General features: G+C 44.3%; 1 protein-coding gene and 1 pseudogene across 1 annotated transcript; both read right to left on the bottom strand.

The window, feature by feature from the left end:
• LOC110521075 overlaps nt 1-11,436 on the bottom strand; it is a 32,510-nt pseudogene extending 21,074 nt beyond the window's left edge.
• A 759-nt stretch (nt 11,437-12,195) lies between these two features.
• Nucleotides 12,196-15,787, bottom strand: LOC110522493. Its single transcript, XM_021600924.2, has 7 exons — nt 15,562-15,787; nt 15,054-15,371; nt 14,452-14,751; nt 14,228-14,269; nt 12,973-13,065; nt 12,736-12,800; nt 12,196-12,530 (listed from the first exon to the last, which is right to left on the bottom strand). The coding sequence occupies exons 1-7, from the start codon at nt 15,617-15,619 to the stop codon at nt 12,429-12,431; spliced, it is 978 nt and encodes a 325-aa protein (XP_021456599.2). The 5' UTR covers nt 15,620-15,787; the 3' UTR covers nt 12,196-12,428.
• Between the last annotated feature and the right edge of the window lie 599 nt (nt 15,788-16,386).

The following is a 16,386-nucleotide window of genomic DNA, read 5'->3' as shown; positions in this document are numbered from 1 at the left end:
CTTCAACAAAGTACTGAGTAAAGGGTCTGAATACTTTTCATTTTTAATACATTTGCATGGGGTGTGTGTAGATATTGTGTGTAGATTTATGAGAGAAAAAAATCAATAATCCATTTCAGAATAAGGCTTTAAAGTAACAAAATGTGGAAAAAGTCAAGGGGCCTGAATACTTTTGGAATGCATTGCAAGCGGTCCTTCATGTCCACCTGGACCCCCTGACTAAAGGCCAGGCTCAGAGACTCCAGGTCCCCCGTCTTCACACAGTAGTTGATGTTGATTTAGACCCTCTCTGGCTTGCCTATATACCAGGCCGAGTTGTCCTCGATGGGGTGGCCTGGCGGGTGGTCGCGGTCGAACCACGTGACGTCAATGCAGTGCTGGTACGTCTGGATCATGAAGTAGGGCGTCGTTGTGCCCCTGGTAAATAAGCTCAGGTGGGACGGTGCAGATAAGGGTGGGTGAATTTAGCCTTTTTACCTTTCTTCTTCTTGTGGGCATGGTAAATGGTTTATGGAGGTATTTGAGGCCATTGAAGAAGTCATTGACGTTGACTAGTCTTCCTCTCCTCTTGTAGTAGGCCACTACCACTGTATAGAGCTGGTCTGGTTCTACTGGGCCCTGGAGCTTCTGCAGCACGGACATAAACATCTTCTTGGAGACCGTCTCCGTGCATTCGGTTCCTGATTCATCAAAAAAGGTGTTCCGAAGGGCAGTCTCGTACTCGTGGGACCAATAGTGGAGAGTCAGAGCTCAGGGAGTGTTGGGATTGGACACACCGGGTTTGGAGTATTTCCTGTGTATCCTCTCTGCTTTCTTGAGTTCCTTCACCGCTGAATTGTCTTTGGCAATCTGACGGGGGAGAAGGCCCTCCTGGTTCTTCAGTTTGGGGTTACAACCTGGAGTTACAGACAATAAAGAATTAAACCCTTTAGTTAAATCATAAAAAGCCCACTGAAAACATTCCAAATGCTGGAAATTAAATGCATAGAACAGTGGCATATAACTGAAGACTGATTCAAATATTTATAACAGATGTATTCCCTGAGTAGAACGTAAATGTGTTTGTTTTAAGGACCGTTTCACTCAGTGTTAATGAGTTATTAGTGAAGGTGTCACGTTCTGACCTTAGTTCTTTTGTTATAGTATGGTCAGGCGTGAGTTGGGTGGGTTGTCTATGTTAGTTTTTCTATGATTTGCTATTTCTGTGTTTGGCCTGGTATGGTTCTCAATCAGAGGCAGCTGTCAATCCAGCCAGAACTGTTTTCAGTTGTTCTCTTTGTTAGTTTTGTTATTTCCGTGTTCATTTAATGAGTATGGACACATACCATGCTGCATATTGGCCCGATCTCTCAGACTCCTCGTCAGAGGAGGACGAATCCCGCTACAGAAGGTGGCTCCGCAGGTAAATCCGCAGCAGTCAGGCAGCGTAGTGAAGAGGTGTGTCCCCCTCTGATGTCATCACTCCCATGTCATCTGAGTTCGCAGACAGCACCTGGATCACCTTCAGGACAATTATAGTAACTGATGACGGTTGTATTCAAAATAAGTTGACATATCGGGATGGTTACCCAGACCAGAAAAAAGCCTTGTCCTGCTCAATGGAAAGTCTCTATTTAAAGGGCTTTTCAGTCCAGGACTAGACTTAATCTGAGTCCAGGAAACCGGCCCATGGAGTATAGACATACAGTATATGTGGCCATGTGGGAATCAGACCCACAACTAGACATGGTTAGCCTTTACTGACAGACATCTGACGTTCAAATGCATTATTTAAGCAATAAGGCCTGAGGAGGTGTGGTATATGTCCAAGCACTCAAGGTGCCTTATTACTATTATAAACTGGATACCAACATAATTAGAACAGTAAGAAGTAATGTTTTGTCATACCCGTGGTATACCACAGCTTTCAGCCAATCAGCATTCAGGTTTATAATACTGTATAACCCACCGCAAAGAATCCCCCCATGGCAGTGAAGTGTGTTCGCCCCCCTCAGTAGGATGGCTCTGATCTGCTGCACAGCCCCAGCCCTGGCTGCTTCCATCAACGCAGTGCAGCCTGTCAGTACGGCCTGTCAGTGCAGTCTGTCTGTACAGCCTGTCAGTACAGCCTGTCAATGCGGTCTATCAGTGCGGTCTGTCAGTGCAGCCTGTCAGTACGGTCTGTCAGTGCAGCCTGTCAGTACGGCCTGTCAGTACGGTCTGCCAGTGCAGCCTGTCAGTACGGCCTGTCAGTACAGTCTGTCAGTGCAGTCTGTCAGTGCAGCCTGTCAGTGCAGCCTGTCAGTACGGCCTGTCAGTGCAGCTTGTCAGTGCAGCCTGTCAGTACGGCCTGTCAGTACGGCCTGTCAGTACAGCCTGTCAGTGCAGCCTGTCAGTGCAGCCTGTCAGTACGGCCTGTCAGTACAGCCTGTCAGTGCAGCCTGTCAGTACGGCCTGTCAGTACAGCCTGTCAGTGCAGCCTGTCAGTACGGCCTGTCAGTACAGCCTGTCAGTGCAGCCTGTCAGTACGGCCTGTCAGTACAGCCTGTCAGTGCAGCCTGTCAGTACGGCCTGTCAGTACGGCCTGTCAGTGCAGCTTGTCAGTGCAGCCTGTCAGTACGGCCTGTCAGTATGGTCTGCCAGTGCAGCCTGTCAGTACGGCCTGTCAGTACAGCCTGTCAGTACAGCCTGTCAGTGCAGCCTGTCAGTACGGCCTGTCAGTACGGTCTATCAGTGCAGCCTGTCAGTACGGTCTGTCAGTACGGTCTGTCAGTGCAGCCTGTCAGTACGGCCTGTCAGTACGGTCTGCCAGTGCAGCCTGTCAGTACGGCCTGTCAGTACAGCCTGTCAGTACAGCCTGTCAGTGCAGTCTGTCAGTGCAGCCTGTCAGTGCAGCCTGTCAGTGCAGCTTGTCAGTGCAGCCTGTCAGTACGGCCTGTCAGTACGGTCTGTCAGTACGGCCTGTCAGTGCAGTCTGTCAGTGCGGTCTGTCAGTACGGCCTGTCAGTACGGCCTGTCAGTACGGTCTGTCAGTACAGCCTGTCAGTGCAGTCTGTCAGTGCAGCCTGTCAGTACGGCCTGTCAGTGCAGCTTGTCAGTGCAGGTTGTCAGTGCAGCCTGTCAGTACGGCCTGTCAGTACGGTCTGTCAGTACAGCCTGTCAGTGCAGTCTGTCAGTGCAGCCTGTCAGTACGGCCTGTCAGTGCAGCTTGTCAGTGCAGGTTGTCAGTACGGCCTGTCAGTACGGTCTGTCAGTACGGTCTGTCAGTGCGGCCTGTCAGTGCGGCCTGTCAGTACGGCCTGTCAGTGCGGCCTGTCAGAGCGGCCTGTCAGTGCGGCCTGTCAGTGCGGCCTGTCAGTATGGCCTGTCAGTGCGGCCTGTCAGAGCGGCCTGTCAGTGCGGCCTGTCAGTACGGTCTGTCATTGCGGTCTGTCAGTATGGCCTGTCAGTACGGTCTGTCATTGCGGTCTGTCAGTGCGGCCTGTCAGAGCGGCCTGTCAGTACGGCCTGTCAGTGCGGTCTGTCAGTATGGCCTGTCAGTACGGTCTGTCATTGCGGTCTGTCAGTGCGGCCTGTCAGTGCGGTCTGTCAGTGCAGTCTGTCAGTGCGGTCTGTCAGTGCGGTCTGTCAGTGCGGCCTGTCAGTACGGCCTGTCAGTGCGGCCTGTCAGTGCGGCCTGTCAGTGCGGCCTGTCAGTGCGGCCTGTCAGTGCGGCCTGTCAGTATGGCCTGTCAGTGCGGCCTGTCAGAGCGGCCTGTCAGTGCGGCCTGTCAGTACGGCCTGTCAGTGCAGCCTGTCATGTGATGAATGACATTAAGAAGATAGAATTCACACAGCAAAGTCTAAGTTACTTTATTCTATTCAACACAGGTATCTAGAGACTCAGAGAGTCAACAATTCAGACATTCAGGTCATTTACATTCCCAAATTTCAACAGTTCAATTTTAGGAATATAACCCTAGTTGAATCCAAAATGGCATACTTGTAACACTCCGCCAAACTCTACCTCATAACACTAAAGTAGTGCACTACATAGGGAATAGGGTGTCCTTTCAGATTTGGCCTTTGATCTCCCAGAACCCCTTATGTCATGATCAGCTGCGTCAGGGTCGGCGCCCTGCACCAGGATGCAGAGGCACAGGCCAGCCAGCAGGAACACGGGTGTCCCGGCAAGCGAGACGTTGTTGACATCGGCCATGCTGTGTAGGCCACCTGCAGGCAGCGCATGGGGGGAAGACGCAGCAGAGGAGCACACCTGGGAAAAGAGCCAAGAGACACCGAGTCGGTGAGCCGATCAAATGGGATTACCCAGTAGGCCAGCAGGCTTTACAGACCAGGGAGAGGATCCCTTCTGATCTGTAATTAGATGTCCACAATCATCCCCTCAAAAGAGCCCAGCGTCATTGACTCTAACTGAAGACTGGACCGCACTGCAATTGAGGCTATTATCATAATTGGGTTTTAAGGAGTTTGTATGAGTGTCGTTGCGTTGGTTCCTTTGGAGTGGGTGAGTCGATTTGAGTCGCCTGAAACACTGATCTCATCATCATGTAAACAGAGAGAGCGTGCATTTTTATGAGTCAAACAGGCACGGCATTCAACAGCTCTTGGTATAAGAGCTACATGCAGTAATATAATAAGTAAACAAACCCTGTGGTTGAAACATTTGTGGTTTAAAGGCCCATTTCTATCTACAGGTGGAAAATAAAGTCATTCTATTCAGTGGCTGAATATTCTACTCAATTCTATTTTATTTGGTGGCCCGAATTATATCTCTAGCACACACAGCAGCATCACCTACTCTGTGGCCTGACTATATCCTCTCCCCTTTCCCCTCAGCATCCAGCAGGTTCATGTCAGCGTAGTTCTTAGCCAGCAAGGCAACCATGCCATCGTGCCCCAACTCAGCAGCTAACATGACTGGGGTGCAGGAAGCTTACCATGTTTGTGTTGTTGGCCACAGCGGCCAGGTGGAGGGTGCCAGTGCCCTCACGTGGCTCTGTCAGGTTGAAGAGGTCTTTTACGCCCATGTCCACCATCTTCTCTATCTGGTGCTGGTCTCCCTCACTGACATTCTGGAGGAGCCTCTAGGGTATGAAGTCTTTATTATCGGTCAGTGGGCCAGGCCAGTAGGGAGCTCTCCTTCTAAACCTGAGTAAAATACTGTCAAAACTTTAAAATACTTTCAAGCATTTTTACAATGGAACAATGGAATACTGACAAATGTCAAGCTAAAGCACACACGCCTCAAATAATAGACTACCTTCAAGTAAATGTATCTGTCCCAGGTGTGTCTTCTTGAGATGAAAATACATTATACTATCAATTCACTCAACTCTTGCAGCCTACCTTGTGGCCATTATTCCACGCTATTGTAAGCTGATTATGTTATTTTTTGTATAGTTTATATCAAATCAAACACAAGTTTCGTTTAGGTTATTAAAAAAAGAATCATTTAAAAAACATAAAATGCACTATGCATTATGTGTCATGGTTCCTCCTGGCACCAGAGGGCAGCGGAGACCGCCCTAGAGACGTTTATTGGACTTCGGTGTGTCTTATTATTTCATGATTGTGTCCCTGTTTTCTGTGGTCCTTTGCAGAAGCTTGAATTTCTTACTGTGTGTGTGTGTGTTTCTTGAGTGAGTTTTTGAGACTTAGTGTTGTTAGTGTTTGTTGTTTTCCCAGTGTACTGTGATCCTTCTGTTACCGTTTCTCAGTAAAGTATTATGTTTATCCTTAACCACTGATTCCTCATCTGGTCTCTTCTCTGCACCTGGGTCCAACCTCACCACGTCATATTATGTGAGGTGAATGCTGTAACAAACAGAATAACATTTAAAAAGTCCCATGATGGTTGTGACTGCCCATTAATGCTTATCACTTAACCATCATTTATTCACATGACTTTACTTTAATAAAATATTTCAGTTGTGTATATTACATTCATTTGAATTGATGAATGTATTATTTCATTCCAAGTCATCCTCTCATCTCTATAGAGCTGCTGCCTGTGCTGTCTGACAAGATCACTATTTTGTAGTTCTTTAATGTAAATAAAACATATGTTATTGTAGCAAAATTCTGGCCTCCCTAATACATGGCACAGTTCAGGCTGGATCTGATTAATCTCTAGAGAAACTGTGCAATGTGAGCATTTATCTTACAGGAAAAAAATGAAATAAATTCAGATAATTGAACCAAAAATTAACCGCAATTTCGGTTAATGGCTCAGCACTATTTGTTGACAAATTCAGTCATCATTAGGAGTGAAAATAATCAGTAATGGAGGGAATATTTAGGACACTACTTTGTTCAAAGCACAACCTCTGAAAAATTCCCTTAACAACGGAATGCAAGGGTAAACTCACTAGATAGTCCGAGTCAATATTCACGTAATAATAAGGAATCCCTTTCAACCACACCCAGAATTTGGAGAAAAACAAACATTATTTCATATTGACCCCCAGAGTAAAAGAGCCAACTTTCTCGTTGATTTTTTAAAATACAGAAATAACTAAACAAGCCGAAAAGCTGCTGTTTTGTTCAATGTAGATGGAACAGTTCGCAATACTCCCACATAGGGAAATAGACACCGCGAGAAGACCCCTGTGGCTTCACTATTCCTCAGCGTGAGAGAGTGGGAAATTGTGGGGAGCCGGTGTCCAAGTAGGCTACACATGTAGCTAGCTATGTGTGTGGAAAAAAAGTCCTCACACGTAAGACATTTAACTTGTTTAGTATAGTCCGTTTGTAACTCCATTCACTACTTGTAGCTGTATAGTCAATTTGTTAAGTTGTTGGTCTTGGCTAGCTTAATGTTCCGGTCGGTAGCTAGCTAGCACTCACTCACTCACTCAGGTGGCTGCTGGCATCGTCATGAAAAGGGCCTCAGGGAAGCTCTATAATATTATGCTTTTCTAAGTAGTGAGAACGCTTGGGAGCAGGCATTGTTCAAAATAAATGGTATGCCAGCAGCATACCACCCTGCATCCCACTGCTAGCTTGACGCTGAAGCTAAACAGGGTTCGTTCTCCCTGGATGGGAGACCAGATGCTGCTGGAAGTGGTGTTGGAGGGCCAGTAGGAGGCACTCTTTCCTCTGGTCTAAAATAAGATTCCACTGCAGTGATTGGGGACATGTCCTGTGTAGGGTGCTGTCTTTCGGATGGGATGTTAAATGGGTCTTCTGACTCTCTGTAGTTAAGGGTTATAACACCCTTATTGTAAAAGTGTTAACCCTGGTGTCCTGGCCAAATTCCCAATCTGGCCCTCATACCATCATCGCCACCTAATCATCCCTAGCTTCTAATTGGCTCATTCATGCCTCCTCACTAAGTATTCCCCAGGTCAATTTTTATTTTTTTATTTCACCTTTATTTAACCAGGTAGGCAAGTTGAGAACAAGTTCTCATTTACAAATGCGACCTGGCCAAGATAAAGCAAAGCAGTTCGACACATACAACAACACAGAGTTACACATGGAGTAAAACAAACATACAGTCAATAATACAGTAGAAACAAGTCTATATACGATGTGAGCAAATGAGGTGAGATAAAGGAGGTAAAGGCAAAAAAAAGGCCATGGTGGCAAAGTAAATACAATATAGCAAGTAAAACACTGGAATGGTAGATTTGCAGTGGAAGAATGTGCAAAGTAGAAATAAAAATAATGGGGTGCAAAGAAGCAAAACAAATAAATAAATAAAATAAATACAGTAGGGAAAGAGGTAGTTGTTTGGGCTAAATTATAGGTGGGCTATGTACAGGTGCAGTAATCTGTGAGCTGTAAATGAAAATGAATTCCCAGTCAACTTACTTGGTAAAATAATGGTTTAAAAAAAGTATTTAGACATGTTGTCTTTTTCTTAATGTAGTTTTGTAATTGACTAAAACAAGCAGAAAACAAGAAAATTGTGAAAAAAGGTCAAGTTTTTGCTGTGAGCCAATGGGGTAACCTAGGTAACCACAGTTTGCCACAATGTTCTATATAATTGTGTTTGAAAAAGGTCAAGATTTTGTTATGAGCCAATGGGGTAACCTACTGTAGGTAACCACAGGTTGCCGAGACATTCTATCTAATACCTACTGGGAGTATGGGCCTCAACCTCGAGGAATAACTTCAAGCATCTTTAGTGCAGGCAGGCAAAGCAAATTCAATCTTACTCAATGGCTATGTTCTTAAGTGGGTGGAATTAAGGTTTCACTTCACTGACGCTGCAAATATCAGTTTATATGGTCTATGTTAGTGACTTTGTGGTTGAGTGACAGGGGAGTGACAATCTTTAAAAAGGTAAAAACAATAGGCCACAACGTGCCTGGGAAGGATTTAGATTAGACTGCATGAATAAACGAGGACGAATGTTGCTCCCTCCTTCAAAATCCAAAGGTAGTCTCTAAATCTTCAGACAGCACAGTCAATTAGAGCTATCATACATTTTTGGACACAAGATGTTACCAGTGCAACAACACTTTACTGCAAAAACAACTAAGTTCATGGTCAAGTGTGAGTCATTGTGGCCTGGACAGAAACAGCTTTGACAGCCTATTGTAGGCTACTGGTAAAATATCAAATATACAGGCTAAAACGTGAATTATTTTTAGACCACAGATTAAGTTTTCACACAAAAGTGGGTGGAAGGAGGTGTGTCCCATATAAAGACGTAGTAGCATTGTAAATAATATAGTTACGGTCCAGATTAATCATTGTCAGACTCTGTATGCAGATTCCTATGTGACCTCTGAGTTATTTCAAGATTGAGATTAATAGTAATATTTATTTTTTATCTGCATCGGTTGTGTCATCATTCATTGGAACAGAATGAGAAAGGGAAGTGGAGAATACAAGGGATATTGTCACACAGTAGACTGATGCAAGGCCATCAGTCTACTGTGTCTCTGAGCAACTCTCTCACTATGTCTCTTAGAAAGATCTTCTTGACCCCAACCAGTCAGGCTTCAAGACAGGTCACTCAACTGAGACTGCTGTTCTCTATGTCAAGGAGGCTCTCCACACTGCTAAAGCTAACTCTCTCTCCTCTGTTCTCATCCTCCTAGACCTATCACCTGCCTTCGACACTGTGAACCATCAGATCATCCTCTACAGCCTATCAGGGCTGGGCGTCTCAGGCTCTGCACACTCTTGGATTGCATCCTACCCTGCAGGCCGCTCCTACCAGGTGACGTGGAGAGGATCTGTGTCTGCACCACGTACTCTCACTACTGGTGTCCCCCAGAGCTCCGTCCTAGGCCTTGTCCTCTTCTCCCTATACATCAAGTCCGTCATATCCTCACAAGGTCTTTCCTGTCATTGCTATGCGGATGACACTCAACTACTTTTCTTCATCCCCCCCGTATGACACCAAGGTGGTGACACTTATCTCTGCGTGCCTGGCAGATATCTCAGCTTGGATGTTGGCCCACAACCTCAAGTTCAACCTCGACAAGATGGCTACTCTTCCTCCCGGGGAAAGCCTGCCCGCTCCAAGGCCTGCCTGCTCCGTCTGGACTTATGAACTCGCTGTTGGCTGGGCTCCTTGCGTGTGCCATCAAACCCATGCAATTCATCCAGATTGCTGCAGTCCACCTGGTGTTCAACCTTCCCAAATTCTCCCATGCCACCACACTCCTCTGAACACTCCACTGGCTTCCAGTCTAAACTTGCATCCAGAACATGACCGTGGTACTTGCCTACGGAGCAGCAAGGGAAACTGCCCCTCCCTACCTTAAGGCTCTGCTACAGTACACCCCAACCTCAATTCTGGCTTCAACTTTGACTCATCTGTCCTGGGCTTCCAAAGCCAATTCTTGGGCTACCCAAGAGGAAACGCTGAAGTTACAGAGGCAAGAGAGGGAGGATCCTGGCGAATTTAAGGCGAAGGGAAGACTGGCCAAATCTTCCCTCCATTATCACTTGATAATAAGAGGGATGACCTTCGATTGTGGATTTGCTACCAACGAGACTCTCGAAACTGCAATATTCTCTGCTTTTCTGAAATATTGCTCTTGGAAAGGATACCCCTCATGGCTATCCAACTCTATGGATTCTCTAACCACCATGCCGACAGGACAGTGGATTCAGGGAAATTGAGGGGGGGAGGGGTTTGTCTCTTCATCAATAACAACAGGTGTGCTGACCCGAGTGCGATGGAAGTGTCGACCCATTATTCACCCGTCTTTGAATACCTGATGGTCAAATGCAGACCCTTTTCAGGAGTTTTCAGCTGTTACCGTGACTGTTGTATACATTCCACCTAAGGACAAGAAAAATAACAACCGGACACTTAACAAACTGTACAAGGCCGCTTCTCTGGTTGCTGCCGATTTTAATTCCACGTCATTAAGACACGTGAAGCCCAACTTCCATCAATATGTCTCCCGCACCACTAGGGGTGATAAAGTCCTAGACCACTGTTATTCTACCCACAAGCAAGCATACAAGGCCCTCCCTTGTCCACCAATCGGCAAATCAAATCAGGACAGGACTGCTTTGCTTGCGCTGATTGGAATATGTTTTTCGGGACTCCACCAATAACATCGATGAGCTAACCACCTCTGTCATCGGCTTCATTAGGAAATGCATCGGCGATGTTGTCCCCACAGTTAAGGTTCGCTGCTTCCCCAATCAAAAGCCCTGGACTCACACTGAGGTTGGCGCTAAACACATTTTTTACAGTTCCTGGACGACACTGGGCCAGGATAGAGCTACCGCACACAGGGCCATCGCAGACAACCTTGAGACTACGGCTGTGGACAGGAACAGGTACAAGAAGTCCCGCTTTGACCTTCGCAGAGTCATCAAATTAGCAAATGGTCAATATAGGAATAAGGTAGAATCATATTACACAGGCTCTGACATGCGCCGCATGTGGCTGGCGTGAGTAAAGTCTTTAATCAGGTCAATAACAGCAAGGCCGCAGGGCATATGCAGAACAGCTGGCAGGTATATTCACTGTAATTTTCAACCTCTCCTTTCCCAGTCTGTACTCCACACATTTTAACATGATCACCATCATTCCTGTTCCCAAAAACTCTAATGCTTCATGCCACAATGACTACCGCCCTGTAGAAATCACATCTGTAATCATGAAGTGCTTTGAAAGGCTGGTCATGGCTCACATCAACTCCATTATCCCAGACACCCTAGACCCACTCCAATTTGCATACCGCCCCAACAGATCCATAGACGATGCAATCTCAATTGCACTCCACACTGCCCTCACCCACCTAGGTGTAATACCTATGTGAGAATGCTGTTCATTGACTACAGCTCAGCGTTCAACACCATTGTCCCCTCCAAGCTCGTCACCAAGCTTAGGAACCTCAGCCTGAACACCTCCCTCTGCAACTGGATCCTGGACTTCCTGACAGGCCGACCCCAGATGGTAAGAATTGGCAACATCACCTCTGCCATGAAGAACCTCAACACATGGGTGTGTCCAAGCTCCCTGCCATCCATGACCTTTACTGTGTATCAGGCGGTGTGAAAGGAAGACCCAGAAAATCATTAAAGACTCCAACCACCCAAGCCACTGTTTTCCCTGCTTCAGGATGGCAAGCGGTATCGGTGCCTCAAGTCTGACACCAACAGGCTCCTGAACAGCTTCTATCCCGTGCCATAAGACTGCTAAATAGCTTCACGGATGATCTAAACTGACCTTTGTATTTTATTCTTATTCTCTATGCACACTCACAGGGCCCCACACACTACGCACATGGACACTCCAACACACACACAAACACTCTCTCATTTGCTCACACTCACATACAATTATCATATATGCTGCTGCTACTTTGTTTATCACATATCCTGATGCCTAGTCACCTTACCCCTAAACATATCTACCCCCATCACTCCAGTATCCCTGCACATTGTAAATATGGTACTGGAACTGACCCTGTATATAGTATGCTTACTTACTTTATCATGTTCTTATTATTTTATTGTTATTCTTATTGGTATATCTCGTTTTTTTTCTACCTTGTTATGTTTAGTATTACATTGTTATTTATTACTGCGTTGTTGGGGTTTGGATTGGGCAATAAATGCATTTTGCTGTACTTGTGCGTGTGATATTTAAACTTGAAACTTGCTCCGTTCTGCCACCTCTGGATGAACCCACTTACTGTAAGTCTGTAAAGGTAATGTAAAGGTAATGTAAATGTTGTAAGAACCACACTTTTTGGTATAGCTTAACTCAGAAAGTTTATTTCAAGGGAACCGTGCAGTTCTTACATCTCCACTTCATAGCCCCTCAAATTAAAATGTCAAATCAAATCAAATCAAATCAAATTAAAATGTGGACCTTGAAGCCAGTTCCATTCTTATTAGTTTCATTTAGACCCAGGACACCGGGTATTCCAGAAAGCCAACAGTACTCCAGACCTGCAGGGTAGGATTTGAATACCACTTCTTTACAGCCTCAATACGGAACAGTTTATGATTCAGGGTCATGTTCTGATGGTTGCATACTCTGTCTGTTGGTCTTTCTCCACCACCCTCCTACTAGTGGGAAGGTTGACCTCAGCATAGGTCATGTCTGCTCTCTGGTCCTACACACACACACACACACACACACACACACACACACACACACACACACACACACACACACACACACACACACACACACACACACACACACACACACACACACACACACACACACACACACACACACACACACACACACACACACACATTATATCCACAGTAACAATCAAAAGGAATTATTTTGTTGACAACCCATTTACTTACATCCCTGTTGTTTGCTTGCACCATATTTCCTGGGTTGACTGCCATCTGATTTCCTGAAACATAATCTGAGAACAAACGACCATGAATCATTCATAAAATACACATTTAGCAAGAAAAATAAGGTTTTCTTTTCTATACAACATTATAAATATCTACTGTATGAAGGAAATTAGTTCATTTCAGATAGAACAGAACCTGACTTCAGGAGGGTAAATAAGAGAGTTATAGTTGACTTACACGCCCTCCTTCTGAAGGTGACTGCGGCCACACACACAGCCACACACACCACCACCCCCATTGGCACCCAGATCAGCAGCGACTGTTTAAGACCTGATGGAGGAAGACAGAGAGCACACCTGTGTCACTTGAGATCCGCCTGGCTCACAACAAGGAGAAGGAGGGACTGGCACACAATAGTCCATAGATGAAGCACAATGAGGTACAGTAGTAAAAGCGTTGCCTTGGTAAACAAAGTTTGAATTTGACTTAGTACACTGTAAACCCCAAGGCATTTTTAACTGAAATACTTCTAGTACTCAAAGTTAAGGAAAAGTTATTAATACTTAAAATGTTTATGTGGTACTGACTCAGAACTAAATGAGAAGTCGCACCAACATTTTTTTTTAAAGATATGATAATAAATGAACTATTTTCCGAGCATGCTGTACTGCGGGTAGAGTTTTCTAAATAGTTTTAATATCTGTGTTTTTGCATGTACATTGACTGATTGATTGATTGAAAAGTTATGCTACATAAAGATGAATAACATTTTTTTAAACTAATCCGATCACCGAATATTTGCCCCATTACTGAAATGGTTGTTCCAGTTTAAATGGTTTAGGTAGTCTCCTCCCACTGTTCTTAACCCTGGCAGTCATTATGAATGCAGGTTGTGGGTGAATACAAATTTCAACTGTTGGATAGATGCATGATCAATTTCAATATGAGTTACACATCACATCACTTTGCAAGCCAGCATGATGTGATTTAGAGTAAGGGTTGCAAAATTCTGGTACATCCTCGTTCGAAGATTACTGGACATTTTTTGTGGTACGTTTGTGAAATTTTGAAACCCCACTTAAACTATAAGTTTCAGGCTACTGTATTACACTTTATGATATAGATAATGGTTTAATTATAATGTTATTATAATAATATTCACCTAGGAACTCACTTGAAGGCCACAGGACTGAAAATGAACGAATTCAACAACCATGTCTCACAAACAAATTAAGTAATGGCTGGTAAAGCTACAATTCAATCGAAGAGCCAAGGCACACAGGGAAAGTATTGGATTTGTTGCTTAGTGGGGGTGTTAAATTGAAGTATATCTTAGTCCAAAAAAATGCATTTGTATTACTCATATGAAGGTAGTACTGCTCGGTTCAGTTATTTTTAAGTTTCTTAAGTTCACATTTTTGAGGTAATCGTTTCCTCTGGCTGTTTGAACAGCCAGAACTTATCTGGTTTTACGGTGTAGATGGTTTCTTACCGTCATTTTCCTCTCCACCGTCATCATCCGTGTCTTTAATATCTAGTTCAGGAGAAGAACATGCTCTTTTAAATAACTCTTCATTATCAGACTCATACAGTAGAGCAGTATGCGTGTTCACTCATCACTGATATCAAGAGAAAGGATCAGGTTTGACATTCACTTTAATGCCATTAAATCTTGTGAACTTCTTCAGATAATAGGAGCATAACAAGAACACATACCTGAGAATGTGAAGTCAATGGAGATCTTCACTTTTCCCTTGTCTGTCAGCGTGCACGTCCACTTCCTGTTGTTGTCCTCCTTCTGGAATGTCATATTCAGAGTGATGTCACAGCGAGGCCCTGTGAGCTGGTATCTGGAGTCTCCCTGCAGCTTCCGACCAGTCTCATCCATCCAGCTCAGATGAACTTCACTATTGAGAAATAACCTACAGTTTCCAGGTCCTTCATTGGTGTGCAGAGAGCACCTTATTGTTACTGGTCTATCAGGCTTTAGATATGTCAGTAGTGTGGACAAGAAGACTGCAAGAGACATAAGAAAACATTCAATTTTACCATGGTTTCTCTTCAAGGAATAAAGTATTGTTGTAGGTCACTCATGTATAGAGTAATACTATAATGTCAATACTATAATACTGCAATGCTATAATACAAATACTATAATACTGTAAAACTATAATACCAATACTATAATACTGCAATACTATAACACTAATACTAAAATACTGTAATACTATAATACTATAATACTGTAATACTATAATACTGTATAATACTGTATTGCATATGTTTTACTTTATGTTTTACTTTACTGTAATACTCACTGGTTAGAACAGACAGATAGGTATCAGTGTCTGAAAAGGGATTTTGGTGTTTTAAAATTCGACATGTGTAGCGTCCAGCATCCTCAGCTGTGACATTGTGAATATGTAGAGAACAGTCAGCGTCCACACTCAGTTTTTTAGCTCTCTTTGAGTTAACGCTCACCTTCCCGTTAAAAACCTCTTGAATAGCATTTAGAAAACTCTCTCTGCTGTGAAGCCACATAATTAAGGAGCAGTCTGAATTAACCACATTGTCACACAGCAGACTGACATCAGCCCCCTCATTGACGTATTGAGATAATTGTTTTCCATGCACACCTAAAGAGAAAAACAAAATGTATCCATGTAACACAGTAAAATCCTTACTCAAATAACTTCATCAAGGATCCATTATAAGTGGTAAATACTATGTAGATTAGTCTCTAGCCACCTGTTAGCAAACCTACACACAGCATGAATGGTTAATGAGCATGGCTGATCTTTTATCCTACAGTAGGTGTCCTCTTACCTGCATTGATAAGCTTTAGGATCAGCAGTGGAATGAGAGTGTGATGGGCCCCAGCCATGTTGCTCTTGCTCTGCCTTCCGTAACCGTTTCTTTCTCTGTTCTGTGTGGTGTTGGATTTGTCTTGTTTTTACGAACCAGACTTCACTTCTTAGATTGGCTAATACCCTCTTCTTCGATTTGAAGTTGATGTGCAAGGATGATGACATCAATTCTATCACAACAGGCCGTTTGGCTATAACTGTACATCACAGGAAATTGGTGGCGCCTTAATTGAGGGCTCGAGTTTGTGGTAATGACTGGAGCGGAATCAGTGGAATGGCATCAAATACATGGTTTCCTTGTGTTTGATGCCATTCCATTTACTCCCTTCCAGCCACTATTATGAGCCATTCTCCCATCAGCATCTGACTGTGCTGGACATTCCCACATCACCAACCTCAAATAGAAGCTCAAAAGGATGGCTACATCAAAAGGATGGCTACATCAAAAGGCTGGCTACATCAAAAGGATGGCTACATCAAAAGGATGGCTACATCAAAAGGCTGGCTACATCAAAAGGATGGCTACATCAAAAGGATGGCTACATCAAAAGGATGGCTACATCAAAGGGATGGCTACATCAAAAGGATGGCTACATCAAAAGGATGGCTACATCAAAAGGATGGCTACATCAAAAGGATGGCTACATCAAAAGGATGGCTACATCAAAAGGCTGGCTACATCAAAAGGATGGCTACATCAAAAGGATGGCTACATCAAAAGGATGGCTACATCAAAAGGATGGCTACATCAAAAGGATGGCTACATCAAAAGGATGGCTACATC

This window comes from Oncorhynchus mykiss, chromosome 4, assembly GCF_013265735.2.
Source record: "Oncorhynchus mykiss isolate Arlee chromosome 4, USDA_OmykA_1.1, whole genome shotgun sequence".
Taxonomy (NCBI): domain Eukaryota; kingdom Metazoa; phylum Chordata; class Actinopteri; order Salmoniformes; family Salmonidae; genus Oncorhynchus; species Oncorhynchus mykiss.
Note: the sequence above shows the minus strand (reverse complement) of the source record. Positions and strands in the feature narration are given on the sequence as shown.

What these genes read in the sequence shown, in the direction of transcription:
- LOC110522493 (XM_021600924.2), bottom strand. Translation starts at nt 15,619, where the DNA reads ATGGCTGGGGCCCATCACACTCTCATTCCACTGCTGATCCTAAAGCTT. An exon ending in CACCTTCAGAAGGAGGGCGT is followed by an intron (nt 12,801 to 12,972) that starts GTAAGTCAACTA and finishes GTTTGTTCTCAG; the next exon opens with ATTATGTTTCAGGAAATCAG. An exon ending in TGCAAGCAAACAACAGGGAT is followed by an intron (nt 12,531 to 12,735) that starts GTAAGTAAATGG and finishes GTGTGTGTGTAG; the next exon opens with GACCAGAGAGCAGACATGAC.